General features: G+C 36.8%; 1 protein-coding gene across 2 annotated transcripts in view; it reads right to left on the bottom strand.

Moving 5' to 3' along the window:
* LOC106868470 (non-homologous end-joining factor 1) overlaps positions 1-23,343 on the bottom strand; it is a 32,585-nt gene that overhangs the window by 6,325 nt on the left and 2,917 nt on the right. The window contains exons 2-6 of one of the 2 annotated variants that reach the window (XM_014913741.3): positions 19,754-19,948; positions 19,370-19,508; positions 16,932-16,993; positions 15,829-15,949; positions 344-507 (exon numbers count right to left, since the gene is read on the bottom strand). In XM_014913741.3, coding sequence (XP_014769227.1) covers positions 344-507; positions 15,829-15,949; positions 16,932-16,993; positions 19,370-19,508; positions 19,754-19,948 — 681 coding nt within the window. Of the gene's footprint in view, positions 1-343; positions 508-3,365; positions 8,273-15,828; positions 15,950-16,931; positions 16,994-19,369; positions 19,509-19,753; positions 19,949-23,343 lie in introns of those variants that run through there. The other variant, XM_014913740.3, reaches the window with a different exon arrangement.

Genomic DNA, 23,343 nt, shown 5'->3' with positions numbered 1-23,343 from the left:
CTATATCTGGCCCAAATATTCTATCTATTTTATATTCAAACTGACCAGATCTAGCCTCTCAAACCTACCCTACAATGTTATTCTAAAAATAAACTATCACATCATTGAAATCTCAAAGCTACAAGATAATGCATTATTAACATTATTATGTGAATAAACAAGCATTACATTTGATAAAGTAATCTGAATGTTGAAGAGTTAAACAACACTTTCCAAGAGACTATGCCTGAATAAAACAGGTGGTTGTGGATTGGATCATAAGTTTGCTGGATCAAGGATGATGCAGGATAAACAACAATAGCAACAAGAAGATTAAAGGACAAAGAGAACAAGATATACATGCCTTCTCTAAAATCTTTGACATGGACGGTGAAGTCACAAGAGGACATATTTCTACCTCATTCTTTACTGGCTCCTTTTTATCCAGGTATGAAGTGCCATTCAACCAAGAAGGACCACCTGCTTTGTAAGCACGTTCAGAACTTTCGTTGCTATCACTAGTATCACCTGAAAATAAATTAAAATGATTAAATTAAATTAAATAAATTAAAATAATTAAAACACAATTTCACCAATTGCAAAGAGAGTGAATTGCCTGGAATGTTAAAATTGTAGTTTAAGGATGATGTATTCAAATATACTGCAAGAATTTTGTTGGGTCTTGGGACAGGGTTCTTATGTGCTTTTCTGCGATGATAATGTAGGCCAATATAGGATTGGCATAACCCATGGAATATCAGAAAAAAATGCCATGCAGCGTTTAGTTATGGCTCTTTGCATTCTGAGTTCAAATCTTTCCAGAGTAACTTTTCTTTTCATCATCATCATTGTCTAACATCTACTTTCCATGCTGGTATGGGTTGGACAGTGATAGGTCCTGGAAGCTAGAAGATTGCATCAAACTCTACTGTCTGCTTTAGCATGGTTTTTATGGCTGTACACTCTCTGAGTGGTTGGCGTTAGGAAGGGCATCCAGCTGTAGAAACTCTGCCAAATCAGATTGGAGCCTAGTGTTGCCATCCGGTTTCACCAGTCCTCAGTCAAATCGTCCAACCCATGCTAGCATGGAAAGCAGACGTTAAACGATGATGATGATGCCCTTCTTAATGTCAATGTCCTTCCTAATGCCAAATCCCCACTGGATTTAACTACAGCCATTGCCGAAATGCAAAGCCTTTAAGTTAAAAACCAGTATTATGGTTGCTGTTGTTTAACTCTAAGTCAGCTCTGATTGAGTAAATCCATGATTAAAGGTATTTCATCAATAACCATCTTATCTCTTTTACCCAAGCATAGTACACATTATCCTATATTACGTTTTTAAGATGGTAGAGTTGATATGAGACAGTTTTGGCTACTGTATCTTAGAGGTCAAATGACCATGTAGAAGTTTCCTCATTAGCTTGTTAACCCTATATATGTCGCTGTTTAGCCTGAGGTCAGATAATTTCTACAACCAAAGCAATCCAAATATGACAATTCTGCCTTTTCCTTATATGCACAAAACCAGGACCACATTATCCAAGTATCCTTTAAAATACTAATGTAGGAGCTGAGGAAAATTTTGCAACTATTTCTAGCAGATCAAGCGGACACATACTGGCTCAATTATTGGGTTACAGGCATTATTATTGTTAAGGTGGCAAGCTAGCAGAATTGTTAGCATGTTAAGCGAACTGCTTAGCAGTGTTTTATCTGCTGCTGTGTTCCGAGTTCTAATTCTGCTGCGGTCGACTTTGCCTTTCATCCTTTCAGGGTCGATAAATTAAGTACCAGTGAAACACCGGGGTCGATTAAATCAATTAGTCCCCCCCACAAAAAATTTCAAGCCTTGTACCTATAGTAGAAAGGATTATTATTATTATTATTATTATTATTAAGGTGGCGAGCTGGCAGAATCATTAGCACTCCAGGCAAAATGCTTAGCAGAATTTCGTCTGTCTTTATGTTCCAAGTTCAAATTTTGTGGTTGATAAATTAAGTACCAGTGAAAAACTGGGGTCGATGTAATTGACTATCCCCCTTTCCCCAAATTTCAGGCCATGTGCCTATTATTATTATTATTATTATTATTATAAGTAGTAGTAATAGTAGTCACCAAGGCCAATTTTGCCTTTCATCCTTTCAGGTTTAACAAAATAAAAGACCAGTCAAGTACTAAGATTGATCTAATCAACATAACCCCCTCTCCTAATAATTGCTGTCCTTGAGCCAAAATTACAAAGAAGAATCATTATTCATCATCATCATCGTTTAACGTCCGCTTTCCATGCTAGCATGGGTTGGACAATTTGACTGAGGACTGGTGAAACGAGATGGCTACACCAGGCTCCAATCTGATCTGGCAGAGATTCTACAGCTGGATGCCCTTCCTAACGCCAACCACTCTGAGAGTGTAGTGGGTGCTTTTATGTGTCACTGGCACGAGGGCCAGTCCTGCGGTACTGGCAACGCCCACGCTCAAAATGGTGTATTTTACGTGCCATCTGCACGAGGGCCAGTCACACGGTACTGGCATGGCTATGCTCAAAAAGGTGTTTTTTACGTGCCACCTGCACAGGAGCCAGTCCAGCAGCACTGGCAACGACCTTGCTCGAATGATTATTATTATTATTATTATTATTGTTGTTGTTGTTGTAGCAGACACAGAACCCACAGTGCTGAGACTCCTTATTTTCCTGCAACTTTATTTAACTTATTTTGTCTCCATTTATAATGGTCAGCAATTCATTAAATCAACTTCATTAGTTCATTAGATGTAGTTGATAGTTTTTGTTACTTAGATGATCTTATTGATGCTGAAGACTACAAGAGAACCTATAAATGGCTGTTCATTACCTACAATTTAAAAACAAGAAGAACACATTGGAGAATGTAGTTCTGGATACATAATGACTGAAAAAAACAAACCATCAATCCTCACCTGTTGGGGTTCTTTCAGTTTCTGTCAACCAAATCCACCCACAAAGCTTTCGTCAGCCCAATGCTATAGTAGAAGACACTCAAGGTGCTGTGTATTGAGACTGAACTCTAGACCACATGCATGGAAAGCAAATATCTCAACCACACCTTAGAAATTATCAGTTTGATATATCTGACAAATGTCCATTTTCAATGTAATGATTTTTTGGCATAGGCAAAATGCCACAAATTTGATGGTGGGTCGTAGACAAAACATTTGATTCTCAATACTTAACTTGTAATTTTTTTTCTTATCAACTCAGGGAAGATGGAAATGCAATGCTGACATTGGAGTACAAAGGGACATAACTATATATTGCCAGTCATCCTGGTTGGCTTGACTGATTCTGAGTTGGCATTGAGTAATCAAGTTAATGGAAGTGAATAAAGAAAAAAATGCAGTGTTATTAAAACTAAACTTTATCTCAGAACAGTTAGCTACAAAACAAGTTGCATAGTTAACAGCATATTTCAGTTTCATAAGAATAACATACAACTGAGTCAGAAATATATAAGAGTTCATATAACAATCAAGGAATGTTCAATAATGAAAAGTTATGTAAAATATCCTCTTTGTTCAACAAGAAAAACATTATCTCTAAAAATTCACCACAATAGGCAGAAAGAAACTTAGTTTAGGACATGCCATGTCCCTTACAAACACATAAATTTATGTAGATAAATCTCAGACAATCAAAGTATTTACAATCATTGCTAATTAAAATGGATATGTTGACACAACTCCCTTTTGATACCAATCTGCCTGTGTTCCTGGTCAGATAACACAAATTTTCTATTTCAAAGTGATCTAAACAAAAGTCTTTCATCCAAATTTCGTGTTAGTGCATGCACCAAACAGCAGCTTAATAATGACAAAGTTATGTTACTAAATCCATTATTTTAAAAAGTTATTGAAAAAAAAATGTTATGTATTTCAACAAAAATATGGTATCAAAAGGGTTACATAAAACTGATTGTTGTTGTTGTTTAACCCCAGGACTGACCTGACTGAACAGATTTATGATCAAAGGTATTCCTGCAGTGATCATGTCACCTTTTTTTTTTTGCATAAATTCCTTACTCAACACATCCTGCATTTTTCTTTATGATAATAGGATGTGATTCAGGGTGGAAATTTGGCTACTGTTTCTAAAGATGGGCTTGATAAAATTGATTAAGCATCGATAAAATTGATTAAGCATCGATACAAACCTCAGATTTATAAGGAGTGAGTGAGTAATATTGTTATGAAATTCACATCTTTAGAAATATTTACTTTTTTTTATAGCAAATAGTCTCATGGGAGTACCAAGACCTTTCCAGTTCTTCTCTGACATCTTCAGGGAATATGTTGGCTGTCAGAATACAGTGAGTGCTAGTCTGGTTCAAATGCTTACAACAGAGTGAGAGTGAACCTCATTAAAGGTACACAAAGACCAAATGGTGGCTTTAGGCCTTCTGGTGAAGGAAGAAAACTTGGAGATTCTGATCTGAATGCTTGAAACACAGTTAACTTTGCTGAAGGCATATAAAGACCAAGTGACAGTGGTGTTACTCCAAAAGGTCTCCTACTAAAGGGAGAAAACTGGAGGTCTGCTCCAAGTGTTTACAGGAGAGTGAACCTTGCTAAAGGCACCCACTGAAAGACCAGGTGGAAGTGTTAGTTTGGGAAACATGTGACATTGTCAGCAACTAGGCTAGTGGATTTAGCACAGCAGAAATCTAATGAAACCTGGTTTTATATTATTGACAATGGATCAGTATTTAGAAGGATATCATGACTGCTATGATGATATAGTCAGTCATGACAAGTTGTGAGAGATCAAGAATTATATTGACCATTATTAAGGTGGCAACAAGGTGGTGAGCTGGCCAAATCGTTAGCACGCTGGACAAAATGCTTAGCGGTATTTTGCCCATCACTATGTTCTGTGTTCAAATTCCGCTGAGGTCAACCTTGCCTTTCGCAATCGATAAATTAAATAACAGTGACTCACTGGGGTCGATGCAATCAACTATTAAGTCCCCTCCCCAAAATTTCAGGCCTTGTGCTTTCAGTAGAAAGGATTATTAAGGTGGCAAGCTGGTAGAATTGCTACTGCACCAGACAAAATTCTTAGTGGTATTTCTTTTGCCTCTTTATGTTCTGAATGCAAATGCTGCCAAGGCTGACTGCCTTTCATCCTTTTGGGGTAAAAAAAAAGTACTGATAGAGCACGGGGTGGGGTGGGGGTCAATGTAATTGACTTCCTGCATCCCTTAATAAAATTTCTGACATTGTACCAAAATTCAAAAGAATTATTATTTGTATACCAAAACATTTTAACAAGGGAAATCCCATAATAGTTTAGGCTGATCACTCCATTATAGCACGACAAAAATCTAATTGTCTTTGGCATATCAGAAAAACAGTTATTCTTTTACTTACATTGGTTTTAGTGATTGGACTGCATCTAGGCTGGGGTACAACCTTCAAGTCGATTATTATATCAACCCAGAGCTTTCACTAATGTTTCCTCTACCATTCTCATAAAATATGAAATGCAAAGTAGGCAATGTAATAAAGGTAAATAGCAATTGTCACAAGATATTTCAGTGAGTATGTACCAGTTTGCTCCCAATGTTGATATAACCACATACAAAAGACTTCCACACTTTCCTTCAACCAAATTCTACCATTGACAAACACAAGGTTAAGAAAGAAAACACTTGCCCTAAGTGCCATGTGATGAGACTGAACCCAACACCTTGTAGTTGCAAAGTTAACTTCTTAACCACAGTCATACTTGTTTTCATTCTGCAGATATCTTGGTATTTGAATTAAATAATTCCAGATAGAATTTGAATTTCACTTCCATAAATATTTATATACAATGAGAAACAACAAAATATTACTCTATATATTCTATGTGAACATTAGAATTTCTTTTTTTTTTACTCTTGACTCCAGTAAACACTATTGACAGTTTTGTTGTTTAGCCTGAGCTCAGATCAACTTTGACTGAGCACACATGATTAGAAGCACTCCAGCCATGACCATCCCATGATTTGGCATATTTAAGTACTACATCATCAAAAATATGCTTTCTCTTTTTAAAATGGTTGAGTGTAATTTGGCTGCTTTTTCTAACAGGTCAGATGACCACACAGAGGTTCATTGTTGTTGCTGGTACTATTGCAACACCAAATAGCAACTTATAGGTGCCTTTTCTGTAACAAGTTATCTAATTCATTTTCTTTGGAACTAGGTAATTTTTATATGAAAAAAACAAAAACAAACAAAAACTGCAAGAAATTTCAACATTATCAATCAATACCCAACAAATATATTAACTGTAAGCAACAACATAAGATGTGAAGATAACTGCCAAGGCACAATTGTTTAGAGAAAGAAAATAGATTCTTTTTTAACAAAACAACACTAAAATCAGTTATAAAATATATATTTTACTTAGAATGGAAAAAGATTTTTTAATATTAAGTCAAATCATTTTCCTAAGGAAAAATAAATAATAACATTTATCTTGAATAAATAATCTATAAAGTTAATGAGTCTAATTGACATTTAGATTAGATTTATATAAGAAATAGGATTTATTTAAAAGCTTTAGGAGGCATTGACTGATTTAAGAGGGTTATTGTGGTAGTTGGCTGAGATTTGTAGGTGTAGATGTAATTGTTGAAAATTAATGTTTTAATGTAAGATAGAAATTTCAGAAAAAACAATTCATTTTTCAGCAGAATGAAAGGTAAACTGAATATTAAGAATGAGTTTAACCCTTTAGCATTCAGACTACTCTGTCAAAATGTAATGCTTATTTATTCACATTGCTTTGAATAATCATGCATTACCTTGTAGTTTCATGATTCTGAGGATGTGATTGTTTATTTTTAGAATGACATTATGTAGGATAGGTGTGAGAGACTGAATCTGGCCTGTCTGAACATAAAACAGGTAGAGTATTTTGGCCTGATATGACCAGTTTACATGCTAAAGGATTAAGGTGATGAGAAACAGATGGTGTGTAAAGCAAAGGAAAATAAAAAAATAGCAGTACAAGATCCAGCCTCAGTTTTGTCCTTTAACTAATAATGATATCGTTTGGCACAAATCCACAAATTTGTAGGCAACAGGGAAAATAATGAATTAAACAGAAGCCCCTGCTATTTGTCTGGTACTTGTTTATATAAGACTCAAGGTGGAAGGTAAAAATCAAATCTAATTCTGATAGGATTTGAACTCAGATGTAACTTCTCATAACTATTGATGCAATACAGAATTATTTCAAATCCTCAACCTTCAGCCTGCTAATGTGTCTTTTATTTTATTTTTTCTTTTGTTTTTTTCTTGTAGCAAAAATACATTTTGAAGCCTAGTTGTGAAAACACCTACAAATTATTAAGAGCAGCAATGTCTTTGGTGTTGTTGCTGTCCTTTCCTCACCCAGTACACCTAAAACTACAGACTGTCAGAAGCAAAACAACTCCTTGATAGAAAATATAATATATATACATAAATTTGACCTATATATTGTTGAATAGTTAAACAGCCATCAGCAACAAAGATTGTGATTTGGTATTTCTGTGTTGAGAATAACTGGCTGATTAAAACATTTCTCAGTATGGTACCGCAATGATGAACGCCATTTATAAATCTTATTGCAGCGTCGACATCGATAATGTTGACTGCCATGCTGACCACGCATGTGAGTGGAAAGAGAGTCTTTTGACGAACAAGTCTGCTCACAGATGTTACATCGAAACAACTCACCACCATGGTGCTTTGTACGACCACAGAAACGTTTATGGGATAACAAACTTTTTTTGAAACGAAATGTTAAATTACATCGGTCACATTTTTCTTCTAGTATGTGATGTTTGTCAATGTGAGCTTTGTATGTCCAGAAACTATCAAAACCACGACCGCATATCGAGCAGTTGAATAGAAATTTTCCAAGGTGTTTAGAATTCATGTGACTCTGCAATCCATATTGAGTTTTATAGTGCTGACCACATTGTGGACAAGATATATTCCCAGCATTAAACAATGGCAATGGATCAGCCAGAACTGTTTGCTGAAGTTGACCATCAAAGTTGGCATTGATACTTAGAGCAGAGTCTCTGTGGTACATGCTGACATGATGAAGCAGAAGTTCTTGAGAACTGGTTGAAAATATGCACTGGTTGCAATCATAGATGTCAGGGCCAATGTTAACCTTCTGCTCATGTTCTTCTACAGCAGTCGACAGTTCAGCAAGCTCTGTGAACACATTGGAAGATTCTTCTATGGGTTTTGTAATTTCAAAGGTTTCTGGAAGTGGAAATGAAATGTAAGACGGAATATAAATATTAGTTATCCAAATATTAGTTATCTAGAAATTACAAGATTTTAGTAAAAATTAACAAACAATTAACTATTAATCAAAAAATATTCTTTCTTTTATCATAAAAAACTCTTGTAGGTAAGTAGTAAGCACTGCCACTTGAATTAACACCAGAATATTATTACTATTTCACTGACTAACTTGAGCGATTAAAGCAAAGCTGAGATTGACAACAGTTCAGTCAACCAAAAGTTAAAATAGTACATTAGTCACGGGAGCACAACAAGAGATATTACCTCTTTCATTTTCATCTTTTTCAGTCATTAGTCAACCTCATCTTACTAAACAACCCTCTTAGTCACAACTCTTTTACTTTTTCAGAATAAAGTGACATGAATCTTAATTATACTGTATGATCTTTAGTCAGATGCTCTTTCATTCTCAATCTGCTACTCTCAAATAACATTTTGTCTTTGATAAAGAGCTTAGTCTAAAAAGCCCTTTATCTTATGGCACACCTGATCAATTTTGTGAACTTTATCAATTGATTTTTTTTCCACAGCAAATGTGATGTCAAATTAATAAAATCATGGTTTTATTTATTTCCAAAGTGTTTCCATAGGCAGGAGTGGCTGTGGGGTAAGTAGCTTGCTTACCAACCACATGGTCCCGGGTTCAGTCCCACTGCGTGGCACCTTGGGCACACAGGTGCTTGTACATGGCACCACCATGAGTGCTTTACACAGCCAGAAGGACGGGTCTTAATACTTTGGCTGTTGGGTATGGGTCTTCTTGAGTATGGTCAGACACTGGGTATTTCAGTCCTTTGTCATTTTGCCTGAAAGGTTCAGTTCCTGGGTCTCCCACTTCCACGTGTTCCATCTGCTTTGAGAGATCATCACTTCTTTATGGCACTGTCAGCATCCAGCTGCATCACGTAACCAAACCAGAGCAATCTCCTCTCTTGCACATAGCAACAAATTTTTCTTATGCCTAACTTCTCTCTCAGAACACTGGTACTCTATTGAACACGTACACTTACATTACAAATCCAATGGAGCATACTAGCCTCATTCCTTTCTAACCTTTGCATGTCCTCTGCATTCAGAGCCCATGTCTCACTACCATGTAGAATTGCTGTCGTATACATGCATTATACAATCTTCCTTTCACTTGAAGAGAGAAATCTTTCATGGCCAACAGAGGTAACAGCTCTCTGAATTTCTGCCATCCTATTACACTCTCTGCGCATCCTCTCCCACTACTAATTTGGTTCCCAAGGTAGCAGAAATTATCTACTACCGCTAACGAGCCCCCAGGGTATTTGAGAAAATCAATTTCCCGAGTCTCTAAAGTTTTTAAGGACCCTGTGCATCTTGCACATGCGAAAACTATCTTCTCTGATAACCTTCCAATTAACCCACTGTACCTCTTGTGTGTCCATAGCTTTTGCACTGGGTACACTGTATGGAGTTTCTGCCTACACCTTTCCTACAAATTCAATATGGCAACCTACCTGAGGGGGATAGGGACCTGTCAGTTTTCTTGCTAAGTTAACCTTGAGGCCCTTAAATTCCAGGTTTTACTTCCACACATGGCATTTTTCATCTAGTTCTGATATGGAATTCACTATGATGACAAGATCATCAGCATATAGTCATACCCATGATGAAAAGGAGGGGACTAAGGTCCAAACCTTGATAAACCCTTACCTGCACACCAAATTCTTCCCTGTACTTGTGGTTAACTCTCACCTTACTGACAGTATCTTTGTACATGGCCTGTACAGCTCTCACCAGCCACTTGTCTATACCTAGCCTTCTCAGAGTCCATCATATCACACAGCAGGGCACTCTACTGAAGGCTTCCTCTAGATCAACAAATGCCAGTTATAATGTCTTATTCTTAGCAAAGTACTTTTCTTGTGGTTGCCTGACTATGAAAATAATGTCAGTAGTGTTTCTTCCCCGGACAAAGCAGGACTGCATTTTGTCTAGCCTAATTCTGCTCCTAATTAATTGGGCAATAACTCTCTGTAATTTTCATCACCCGGTTCAGAAAAATTGATGCCTCTAAAGTTGCTACCCTTGTAGCAGCAAACAATTATGCTGCTAAGCCAGTCACTGGGTATCACACCTTCTTGAATGACCTGATTAACTATGCAGGGTGGCCAGCCCGTATCCTATCTTACCGGATAGTTGGAAAAATTGACTCTAGTACTTATTTTCGAAGTCTGGTGATTATCAGTCTCTTTATGTGAACTGCTAAGTTATGATGACTTAAACAAACCAATACCAGTTGTCAGCTGTGACTATCTCATCTTTTAAAATTAGTAACCAAATCTCATATCCCACTCCATCATCTTAAAAAGGGGACACATTGGATAGTAATAATGATGATGATGATGATACAAAAATGATCATTGCTTGGAATTGCAAGAGTCCTCTGCAGGGTTCGTGAAGCATGATCAGTAAACAAGTGTCACCTTAGTTAACTGGCTGTGGGCAGCTGACACTTTCCACCACACCCAACAAAATAAAGCTGAAATTTTTCATGAAATAATTATAATAATAATAATAATAATAACAAAATTTTCAAGACAGAGGTACCCTTGATTGAAACGTCTGATCCCCAACAACAACAGTGGCAGCAATATGAATTTTGTATTTCTGTATGAAATAAGCAAACATTTACAAGAACATAATGATAAATAAACACAAGTAAATAATGTAAATATCGGAGACCCCCTTCGGTCATGAATGACCATGGGATTGCACATAGAAAGTTACCCTCCGAGGCACAAGTCCGGGAAAGGTTGTTTATGGAAGACCAGCAGTCGCCCATGCATACCGGTCTCCCCTCTCCACGCCACCAGTGTTATCCAAGGGAAAGACAAAGGCCAATACAGCTTGGCACCAGTGATGTCGCAACTCATTTCTACAGCTGAGTGAACTGGAGCAATGTGAAATAAAGTGTCTTGCTCAAGAACACAACATGCAGCCTGGTCTGGGATTCGAATTCATAACCTGATGGTCATAAATTTGACTCTAACCACTGAGCCATGCGCCTTCACTGTAAATATATAATGTAAATATATACACAATAATTACCATACAAATAAATAATGGCAAACATGTGTGTATATATATATATATATATATATATATATATATATATATATATGTATGTGTGAGTGTGTGTGTATACATACACATATACATTATATATAAGGAGGTGAACTGGCAGAATCGTTAGCATGTCAGGTAAAGTAATTAGTGACATTTCATCTGTCTTTGCACTCTCGGTTCAAATGCCACCAGGGTCATTCTACCTGGTCAGCTCCTGTCAACCATCCTACCCATGCATGCATGGAAGATGGATATTAAACGATGATGACGACAAGCTTCTTTCAGTTTATGTCTATCAAATCCACTTACAAGGTTTTGGTCAACCTGAGGCCATAGCAGAAGACACTTGCACAAAGTGCTTTGCAATGGGACTGAAACCAAAACAGTGTGGTTGGGAAGCAAGAATCTTACCACACAGACAATATATATATATCTAACATATATATATATATATATATATCTAACATCTATGCTAGCATAGGTTGGACGATTTGACTGAGGACTGGCGAACCAGAAGGCTGCACCAGGCTCTAATCTGATCTGGCAGAGTTTCTACAGCTGGATGCCCTTCCAAACGCCAACCACTCCGAGAGTGTGTATATATATATATATATATATATATATATATATATTGGCTGAACCTTGCAAGGGAGATGACAAATGACTGCAACAAATATCAAAGTATTGTGCTGAAGAAGACCAATCCAAATCAGGTAAGCATGGAGAGATGGCTATTGAGTTGGCAGTGGTGGGTGGTGATGTTTTGTTAAATACTAAGATACACACACATTCAGAGACTACAACATTCAAGAAATACAGATACACTCATAGACAGCCAACTATATATATACACATTATGCATACTCACACATAGATATATACATAGAGCTGTACACTCATGAAACACATACAATACAGTTATACTCACAATCAGACCTCTATGCCGGTTACATACACATACACACATATGAGGTCAGTTACACCAAATAAGAATTGACCTGGGATATGATGATTCATTCAACCTATACCAGGATGGAAAAATTGTGGTAAAAATAATGATGATATTTTATATAATATATAAGGAGGTGAGCTGGCAGAATCATTAGCATGCTGGGTAAAATGATTAGTGACATTTCATCCGTCATTACGTTTTGGGTTCAAATGCTGCCAGGGTTGACTTTGCCTTTCATCCTTCCCGGGTTGATAAAATAAGTACCATTTGAGCACTGTGGTCCATGTAATCTACTTAGCCCTTCTCCCAAAATTGCTGGCTTTGTGTCAAAATTTGAAACCAATATCCTATGTTTTCCATCTCCCACCAGATCATCCTATCAGGGCTTTACTCTCATTTGACGTAGCAGCTACAGGCTGCAGGAGGTATCATGGCAGGCCCCGCACACCAGATGGGTGGACATGATTAAGGAAGATCTCCAGAGGCTTGACATCACTGTGGAGGATGCAGGAGAGCTGGCACAGGACCAGCAGTAATGGAGAGCACTAGTGGATCTAGTTGGCTCTACACGTGATGATATCTGAGACCACTAACTTGGAATGACCCCAGCCCCATCAAGCAAGAGCATGACCTACCTAGTAGTCAAAAGAAAACAGAACACTACTAACTGGAAAGTGGCCATACTCGATATACAGAGAGAAAGTAAGTAGGTAAAAAAAGATGTAGGAGGATTGCAAGCAGGCTGACAAAGGATTTTATATTTTAAAAATGCATAGGAATAGTTAGTTGATGGCAACAGTGGAGGTGAGTGTTGCAAAAGCATTGTAGTCAAGGTAAGGATGAAGTGAAAAATGTTCAGGGAATTTATCTTTGTCAGTAACAAAGGACTTCTTTCTGCAAATGAAGAGTAGACTGTACAACACTTGTGTACAAAGTGTGATACAATATATGGTAGTGCTTATGGGCACTGTGCATGGGGATATGTAAAAGCTGAAAAGAAATGGAGTATGCTCCACTAGGTGCGTGAGAGTAACATGCAAGAACAGCAGAGCACAAGTGTGTTGGGTGAAAGACTCCAGCTTTAGAGGTATCAAGTGAGTTGTGCAGGAGGGAAAACTGTTCTGGCATGAATAAGTGATGTGTATGAAGAATGCAAGTTGGGCGAAAACAATGTAAAATGAAACAAAGAGGAAGTTAAAAAGAAACACAAAGAAGACTTGGGAATTTGTGGTGAAATTTGATCTCAAAGTGTTGGACCGCACAAAGGTGATGACAAATGGCTGTGACAAGTGGGAAGATATTGTATAGAAACAGACCTGCTGAACTCATGCCAGCACGGAAAAGCAGACATAAAAATGATTATGATAGTTCTTAATCTCACAGAGGCAATGACAAGTGACCAAAACTGTTGGCAGTTTGCTATGCTTGAGAAGACACATTATGCTTAGTGGAATTAAAGTCATGGCCAGTGCAGCAATGTGTAAAAGGCATCTGTGCCAGTGACACATTAAAGTCACCCGTGCTGGTGACATGTTAAAGGCACTCAGTGGAGTGGTTGGTGTTAGGAAGAGCATCCAGCTGTAGAAACCAAGCCTGGAGTTGCTTTCCAGCTGACCAGTTCCAGTCAAACTGTCTAACTCATGCCAGCATGGAAAATAGGCACTAAATGATGATGATGATGATGATAAACCAGCAAGCTGGGTGTGACCTAATACATCTACCTCTCTTCTATTATCCCATCTGTCTATCAACCCCAAATTCATACAAAAGTTGATACCAGCAGCAACCAACAAGTCATGGTTTCTTCCATTCCTTTCTCCTTTAAACATTCTTGAAGGACCTGCAATGGATGTTCTCTTTCCTCTCTAATTAAGCCATAAAAGGAAATTTCTATACAAGAAAATAGAATGATTAAATAATGCTTCAAATGAAAAATACCAAATTAAACTAAAAACATTGAGCTGCCAGATAGCTTTTAATTAAGCAGAGTTTGAATTTGTTGTAAACTGGTTTAGTTCTTTTGTTTGCACCCTTCAGGAATGGTAAAAAGATAAGCATTAGTAACTAACATAACAAGTATTGGAAACTTATCAATTTTTTTTGGTTTCAACAGCAACATGCTCTGTTCTAATTGATTTGTTGCTACAACCATGTCTGGTTTGTTGCACTTTCTCAATCAATACCATACTTAACCTAGCTAAGACAGACTGATAGCCAAACTAGATGGCACATTAGATTAGTGTTAACATATTTAATGTAGGGAACATTCAATGTATATTTAACTAGTAAATGTACATTTGCTGGAGTAGGAAAATAAAATTGTTTAGAGAATAAATGATTCAGAGACAGTTAATTCTTTTAATATCAACCTGCTTGAGACTACTTCGGTTTTAAAGTCTTATTCAAATTAAAATCTTCCACCATGACTTAGAAATAAAAACCTCTTTTATGTTCCAAACACCACCATAATAGTGAAAAAATTATTTTACTAAATTCCCATCAATTTCTTGATTATTTAAAAAATTAATTGGAACACATAATCTGTGTAATTCTTAAAAAATATAGTCACAAAAGGGTTCAGTTAGTATTAACATATCCATTGCAGAGAGCCAAGACTGTGAGATAGTGAAACACATAGGGCTAACGAGTGACAAAAAAATCTTGTCCATATTGTCAATATGGGCCTAAAAGAAACCATCTGAATTTCAGTCAGATGTAGATGTGATTTTGATATAGAGGAGGAAAGATCTGTCTTGGTATAGTTTTATACACAAGATTTTATGGGAATTAACAGAAAAAAACAAAACAACAACTTTGGTTTATGATATGAAGTTTTATGATATTTATGAAACTATAATGAACAAAGTTATAAGAATTGTGTAAACAGTAAAATAATAATGGAGAAACGCAAGTAAATGATGGCAGCAAGGGAAAATAAATAATGATGAGAATGGTAATTCTTTTAGGCTGAGTAAACCACCTTTTATAAAACAGACACATTTCTCTATTTTAGTGGCATGTATTCCTGTCATTGGATCAATGGAACTGTTTATTCATTGATTATAATGCAAATGGCAAAGTATTTCAGACAGTGGTACCATTGACATAATACCAAAGCAGAATCAGTGACACATTATATGATTTGACTGGCTGATTATTTAATATCATTCACAAGATTCAGGCTGACTCAAGGCCATGAAATAAAAGACACTTGTTCAAGGAACTTTGCAGCAAAATCAAAAGCAAAACTTTTTGATTCAGAAGATTCTTAACTGTATTATGCTCTTGGAACATAATACAATGATAAATACAGAAAGGATATGCCAAGACAAAACTCACAAAAGGGACCACTGTAAACCTGAAAAACAGATTGTTGACTATGGTGGTGGTGATGATGATGATGATGATGACAACAATAACAGGTGACAATGACAAAATTTTACAAAAGAATTAGGACAACTACCTGGATCTGCTTTGCTACATTTGTGCAACCATGTGTATTTTGTCATAATTTGCCGATAAAGATCCTGACCATAACTTTCAAAAGCAGTTGTCCCCAACAGTTTCACATTATCTTCAAATTCCTGCATTTTTCAAAGAAAAAAGAAAGAAAGAAATAACAATAAAACAAAATAATTAAGCTTCATCAATTAATCAAAGACAAAAAAAATGAGGCAATGCAGTTGGAACATTAAACATCAATAACAACAATAACAAACATAAGTACTGTTACCTTGGAAATATTTAATAAGACTTGATATTACATGTAAAATGATCCTTTCCAATGGTATTAAAGCAACTGGAAGGAAACATGACTGTTTGGTTAGCATATGAGTTCTGCATAACTATAACCAAAAGATCTCATATGCAGAGATGAAGAATTTTCGGCTGTGGATTAAGTTCCATGGACTGTGATGAATACAAGGAATTGGACCAGGTATTGTCAGATACAGTGACTGAAAGAAGTGGCTATAGTAGCCACTGCAGCTCATTCAATTTCAACCAGTTGTGGAAGGTTGATTTATGTCTTTTGATCTGAATGGCTTCTTTAATCTGTAGGTTACCAACTATACTGCCTGTAGCTTTGACAGTGACTGCCCTATCTTTATTTATGTTCCTAAATTTATCAAAGTGTTTCATGAACAATGATGTCCATCTAGAGATGTTTCTTGATTCTGTTGCATTACAGCCAAGTAGCATTGGCTATGTGATATTCATGACTGAACCTGGTACACACATAGCAGATGGGGTAGTTGGCCACAATGTATAGGTTTGTCATTGGAGAGTTACTTCTGAGATGAACATTTCCATAGGGAAAGTCAGTGATCAGTTGCATATCCAGCTCTTCTTTATGGATAGCCTTGTAGGAAACAGAAGAGATAGTCCAGGGTCAAGAAAAGTGGAGAAAAGTTGTCTTCTATGGGCTATATTCAAATTGGGAATGAAGGGCTTAAGTAAGAAACTCTATGTCCTGGCAAAAAAGACAGGGTTGTAACAACTGGAATGTTTCTGATCATAGGGTTAGCTTGATCAGGACTCCTTGGGTTAAAATAACAATCCACTCACCTTTGATAGCACCATATTGTTTCCAAAGGATGTTTCATCAAAGTAGACAGTTGCTAATTGCTCTGAAATGATGATATAAAAATATTAATATTAGAAGATTTAATTTTTACCCAAATAGTGAAGAATAACAGAACACAGTTTGTCAATGTATCAATCTATAACAGGAACTCTGTTCAAAAAGAACAATTTAAAAACTGCTTCTTGTTGATGTGTACATCTTTTGCCTATGTATATATATATATATATATACAGATATATATATATATATACATACAGATATATATATATATATACATACAGATATATATATATATATATATACATACAGATATATATATATATATACATACAGATATATATATATATATATATATATATATATATATATATATATATATATATATATGGGAGAATGTACGAAAAAAACAACAACAGACGAGGACAGGTGGTGTAAACAACAAAAGGATGTATTAGTATGACGCTCGGGAATACGGAAAGTCTTTAACGTTTCGAGCTACGCTCTTCAACAGAAAGAATACGGAGAAAACAAGGAGAAAAACACGGAGAAAAAAAATTGAATGGTGTTGGTCAACGGTCTATCATAGCTTCTGCTGACTGGGAAGAAATAAGTGATATAGGATATAGATATCCACTTCATACAGCTCAACTGAGTAGCGCTCGGATAGAGCTTCAGGAATATAAAATTAAGGAGGGGAGAAAACAAATTCAAAGGCTGATGTATATATTCATTCAATCCATATATTTATATATTTACATTTATAAATTTTTATACGTTTGTAAATTTTTATATGTGTATGAATTTTTATATATTTACAAATTTTCATGTATATGTATGTGGGCTATGACCCTCTCCATGACTTTCGATCCAACAATTTGATATCTCTGTAATTATTCGTATCTAATGCATCACCTTAACCTTTGTAGCAGTTGACTATGGTGCTGCTACACCAGTCATTGGGTATGATTTCTTCATGTATCACCTGATTGACTATACAGGTGACTAGACTATAGCCGACACCACCAGATATTTTAAGCATTTCTGCGGTGATTCCTGGTGGGCCGGGGGCTTTCCCTGTCTTCATACCCTTAATTGCTTTATCTACCAAGGTACTGTCAATTCGGATAGCTGGTCTCTTGGTTGGGTCGACATTCGGTAGACTTTCTTTCTCCCATTCATTCTCTTCATTTAGCAACCTTTCATAGTGATGTCTCCAAGTCTCTCTCCTTGCAGCCTCATTGAATGCAAGTGAGCCATCATTCATGCAGACACATTTCTCTCTTATGACATCACGATTCTCTCTCACACACTGTCTTGCAACACGAGCCACCTCAAGTCTTTGGTCCTCATGACCCATAACATTGGCAAATTTTTTTCTGGCTAAGTAAACCTGTCTCCTAGCTTCCCTTCTGGCAATCTGATACAATTCCCTGCTACCACCATTCTTCCAGTCTTTCCAAGCCTGCTTCTTTTCCCTAATGGCCCTGTCAATTACATTGTTCCACCACCATGTTACCTTGGGTTGAGATGGGACTTTGCACCATCCACAGATCTGGTCAGTAGCCCTCAACAGGTTGTCCCATACAAACCTCCAGTTATCTTCCACATCATGTGATGCTATATCCCCCTCTATTTTGTCAAAAGCTTTGAATAACACGTTTCTAAATCTCTGTCCATTTGCAGGATCCTTAAGCTTCCAGACCCTTCTTCTCCATGCTGGTCATCTTCTGGGTATCCATTTAGCCCCGATCCTGAAGTCGCTAACTACTAATCCATGTTGTGGGGTGCATTCTTCACCTAAGAAGGTTTTGGCATTTATAAGTAGCCATTTTTACCGTTTCCTGGTGAGGATGTAACCAATTTGACTAGTGTATCTACTAGATCGGTAGGTGACTGGCAGGTTTCCTGAAGTTAGTATTGCAGACCATAAGGTCATTTGCATCACAGAATCCAGCAGCCTGGTTCCCTCCTCATTGCGGGAACCAAAACCATAGCCTCCATGTATGCCATGGAAGACTCCTGCATGTTGTCCAACATGCCCATTGAAGTCACCAGCTACAAAGAGAAGGTCTCTGTCATTCGTCGTCGAGGTAATCTGCAAGAGGGTGTCATAAAATCGGTCTTTCTGTTCATCAGGTAGCCCCAGCTGAGGGGCATAGGACGAGATAATGATTGCTAAACCATGTTGCAGCACTAATCTAATCTTAAGTATTTTATCACAGGTTCTGACAAGAAACTTATTTAATTACAAATAAACTATGAATTAATATCAAAGTTTACAACATGCAATTATTCTTGCAAGTTTGAGAAGCATTAAATTAATGACTGACAGGTTGAAGGAGCTTGTGGTTCCTTGCTTTCTCAGTTTGGTCTAAGATATAGCAGTTAAAATGACAAAAAAATATTTAAAATGATTTACTTTGATTAAGTTTAACAGACTGGGCTCTGTAATCCTCAATTTCTAAATCCTTTTTGGAAATAATATGAATAAGTTCTCTCTGGCGACGATTCAACTCGGACACCATCATTAAAAGTGGAATAGTCATGTTCTCAGAGACCTGATGACAAGGGAAAAATAGAAAGAAAACTAAAATAACAAAATAGTTGAAAAATTTAGAAGCAAAATTATTTTATTTACTTTCAGAATATTTTTCATCACAAATATATAAAAAGGCTTAGAAGCTGACTTAGACTAAAATACACACTAGAAAGTCTGCATTTCTGATAAATGAATTCTTTATTAACTCATCCAAGAAAAATAAATAAATAAATAACTGTAACAAAGAAAATTGATAAAAATTACCATTTCTTCATGTGCTGGTTCTCCAATCAATTGCCAAGTGAAAGGGAACCTAGAAAGTTTGGAATTAATCCATATATGCATAGTTCCTTTGTCATCTTTGGAAATTCTCAAATTGTCAGACGGATTTTTATCTATATTCAGTTTAATATGCTCAAGAATTTTAGAAATTGGAGCTTCTAGATTGGGATTAAGTTCCTAAAACAAAGTAAAATAAATTAGAAAATATAGTATCATTTCATAATAAATAAAACTGAGATAAAATTATAACTACATCAATAAATCAGAGTGAAGCATGAATTTATATTAAAGTTCCTAGGTACGTTTCACCATTATGGTTGTTTGGAGGCCTGCGATAGAATGAAATATACTAAGAATACATGGTTAATAAGCTCAATTTGAATCTCTATGGAATCCTTTTCTTACAACAGTCATCTAAATTTCTCAGTCAATAAAGAAAAAAAGCAGAAACTATGGATACTGCAGCTCTTCACAATTACACATATAAAGAAATAGCCAACTGTGAAGATAATTCTTTCTGCTTTTATTTTTTTATACTGAATGACTGCAGTACTTCTTTTGGGTAGCCTACCATTGCTTTCTCCACTTTTCTTCTATGGAACCAGAGTTATCATGAAGTGTGTCATCCAAATGCTGATTTATGATGTGATGGATATTTACTTCCATTGATCTATAAGTATTTGTTCATTCAGTTATTCATTTAGCATTCTCCCCCCCCCCCATGGATTAGATGGGGAGTTATTAGAGGCAAGATATTATAGCCTAATGCACTTCTTGTCACCAGTCCTCCTCTGTTTTTCAAATAAAAGGTTTTTTTTTTTATTAGCAGTCTTTTAAAGAGCAGAACAATAGGTCATAATGTCAACATCATCATTTCACTTGAGTGGCAACAAGAATGGAATATGAACAATATTAACAATGCACACACACACACATATGTATGTATGTATATAGGGTGTCCATAAATTGTGTTTACAACTTCCACAATTTATCATCAAGCTATGTTGCATACAACCACTGGAGCCTATGTGGAAGTATTCTGATTTTTCTAATAAAAGTTGTTTTGTGTGCCTGTGTTTTCCAATAAACTCTAAGTTATCCTTACTTTTCTTATTTCTCTGAACTTTTGAAATTGTAAAGGTAATTGGATATTCTATACACACACACACAAAGCTTCCTGCAGTTTCCATCCATCAAATTCACAATCAGCCCAGTGATTATCCAAAGTAGAATGCAATGGGACTGAACCCAAAACTATATGGTTGCTTGGCAAACTTTTTAACCACATGCCCATACCTACAGCAGTGACTGTGACCATTTTTCAAGCTCTCTGAATGGTGGCAGGAAGTTATGCACAGAGCAGAAAGCTAGCTTGAATACTTGTAACAGAGTAGACTCCACTAAAGGCAATCAGGGGCCAAATGGTGATGTTAAACTGAATGATAGATGAAGTTTACCACCCATGAAAAGAAACAATCCCTCTGATGAGCTACCATACAGTTTCCATCTATTCTGTTCCACTCACAATGAATTTGTCACCCCAAGGCCATAATAAGTGTCATACAGTGGAATTGAATCCACACCCCGTGGATGTAAAATAAACTTAACCAAACAGTCATGTTTAATCTGTGATCTAGTTACTGTGTAGCTTCATCCAGCAGTGACTTCAACAGCATATAAACAATTGACAGATTTATGAGCAGGAGCCTAAAGATATAACATGCAAGAGACACACACAAACCAACTTTTATATGGTTGCTCAACCTGCTAAGAGCAGCAGCTACTGCCATCATAAATAAGGGTACAACACAGTGAGAAATGTATTCCTAGACATACATTAAATGAATGTGATGGCCATGACAGAATAGGCTAAACAACAATAACATGCAGGAGAATCATCATCATCATCATCATCGTCATCATCGTCGTTTAACGTCTGCTTTCCATGCTAGCATGGGTTGGACGATTTGACTGAGGACTGGTGGACCAAGTGGCTACATGAGGCTCCAATCTGATTTGGCAGAGTTTCTACAGCTGGATGCCCTTCTTAACACCAACCACTCCGAGAGTGTAGAATATACTCCATTTATATGTAGAAATATACTGCACCCACCATTGTAGTTTTTGTAGATACAAGGTACAGTGTGAGAGTGTCGGCAAGTTGCTTATAAAGCACACAGTGTGGGTCAAGAGATCTAGTCACTGTTGCAGCTGATCTTCAGTGTATTTATATTATTTTTTCACACGTTTAACTAGCAGCAGTAACAGGTTATTCTAATGCAGACAGTGACTGACACATTTTATATTGAGTCTTTTTTTACCTGTGCTGGTGCCATGTAAAAAACACACACTGGTTCCATGTAAAAACACCTGTGATGGCGCCATGTAAAAAGCACTCAGCACACTCTGTAAAATGGTTGGCATTAGGAAGGGCATCCAGCAATAGAGATCATACCAAAACAGATAATGGGGGACTGGTGCAAGCCTTCGGCTTGCCAGCTTCTCCAGTCAAACCATCCAACCGATGCCAGCATGGAAAATGGATGTTAAATGATGATAATGATGGTCAAAGGGCAGGGATTACAGAATTAGTAGAGTGCATTAGTACTTTAAGCTCTGAAATCACATTCCACTAGGGTTGACTATCTTTTATCCCTGTAAGTTTGGGAGATTAAATATCAACTGACTGGGGATTATTGGATTTACTACAAAAATGGCTGTGAGGCTAAGAAGTTTGCATTACAACCATGTATTTCTCAGTTTGCTCTCACCATACAACACAGTCTTCTACTGTAACCTTGTGTTGACCAATACTTTGTGTGTAAATTCTCTGCTCTTTACTTTCTGAGTTCACAATCCACTGAAGTCAACTTTATCACCACCCCACACTTGAGGGTCGATAAAATAAAGTATCAATTGAGTACTAAGATTGATTCCTCTTTCCCTTTCTCTCTCTGAATCAGCTATCTCCAACAAAGATGCTAGCTAGTCCCAAAAGAGGATTCAGCTAAGGATCAGCAACCTGTTATTACAGTAATAAACCAAAGAAAACATTTGCAGCTCTGAGGCAGAAATGGTGGTTGTGGATGGAGAAAGGGTAGTGGCACGTGAAAAGACATTCGAGCGAGTTCGTTGCCAGTACCGTTGGACTGGCTCCTGTGCAGGTGGCACGTAAAATACACCATTTCGAGCGTGGCCGTTGCCAGTACCTCCTGACTGGCCTTCGTGTCGGTGGCACATAAAAGCACCCACTACACTCTCGGAATGGTTGGCGTTAGGAAGAGCACCCAGCTGTAGAAACTCTGCCAAATCAGATTGGAGTCTGGTGTAGCCATCTGGTTCACCAGTCAAATCGTCCAACCCATGCTAGCATGGAAAGCGGACGTTAAACAATGATGATGATGATATATCTACATACATGGGGTGAGTCAAAAGTAGTGCTCAATTCCTGTTTTAGGTTTGATATGTACGACTTCCCAACTGGGAGATAATTTTGACTCTTAATTCTTGTTTCACAGGTTGGGATATCAAAGAGTATTAACAACATGATCCAGATTTAGTAACTTTCAAAA

Source organism: Octopus bimaculoides, chromosome 3 (genome assembly GCF_046866305.1).
Source record: "Octopus bimaculoides isolate indiv1 chromosome 3, ASM4686630v1, whole genome shotgun sequence".
In the NCBI taxonomy this organism is placed as follows: domain Eukaryota; kingdom Metazoa; phylum Mollusca; class Cephalopoda; order Octopoda; family Octopodidae; genus Octopus; species Octopus bimaculoides.
The sequence above is the reverse complement of the archived record's forward strand: the minus strand, read 5'-3'. Positions and strand labels throughout refer to the sequence as shown.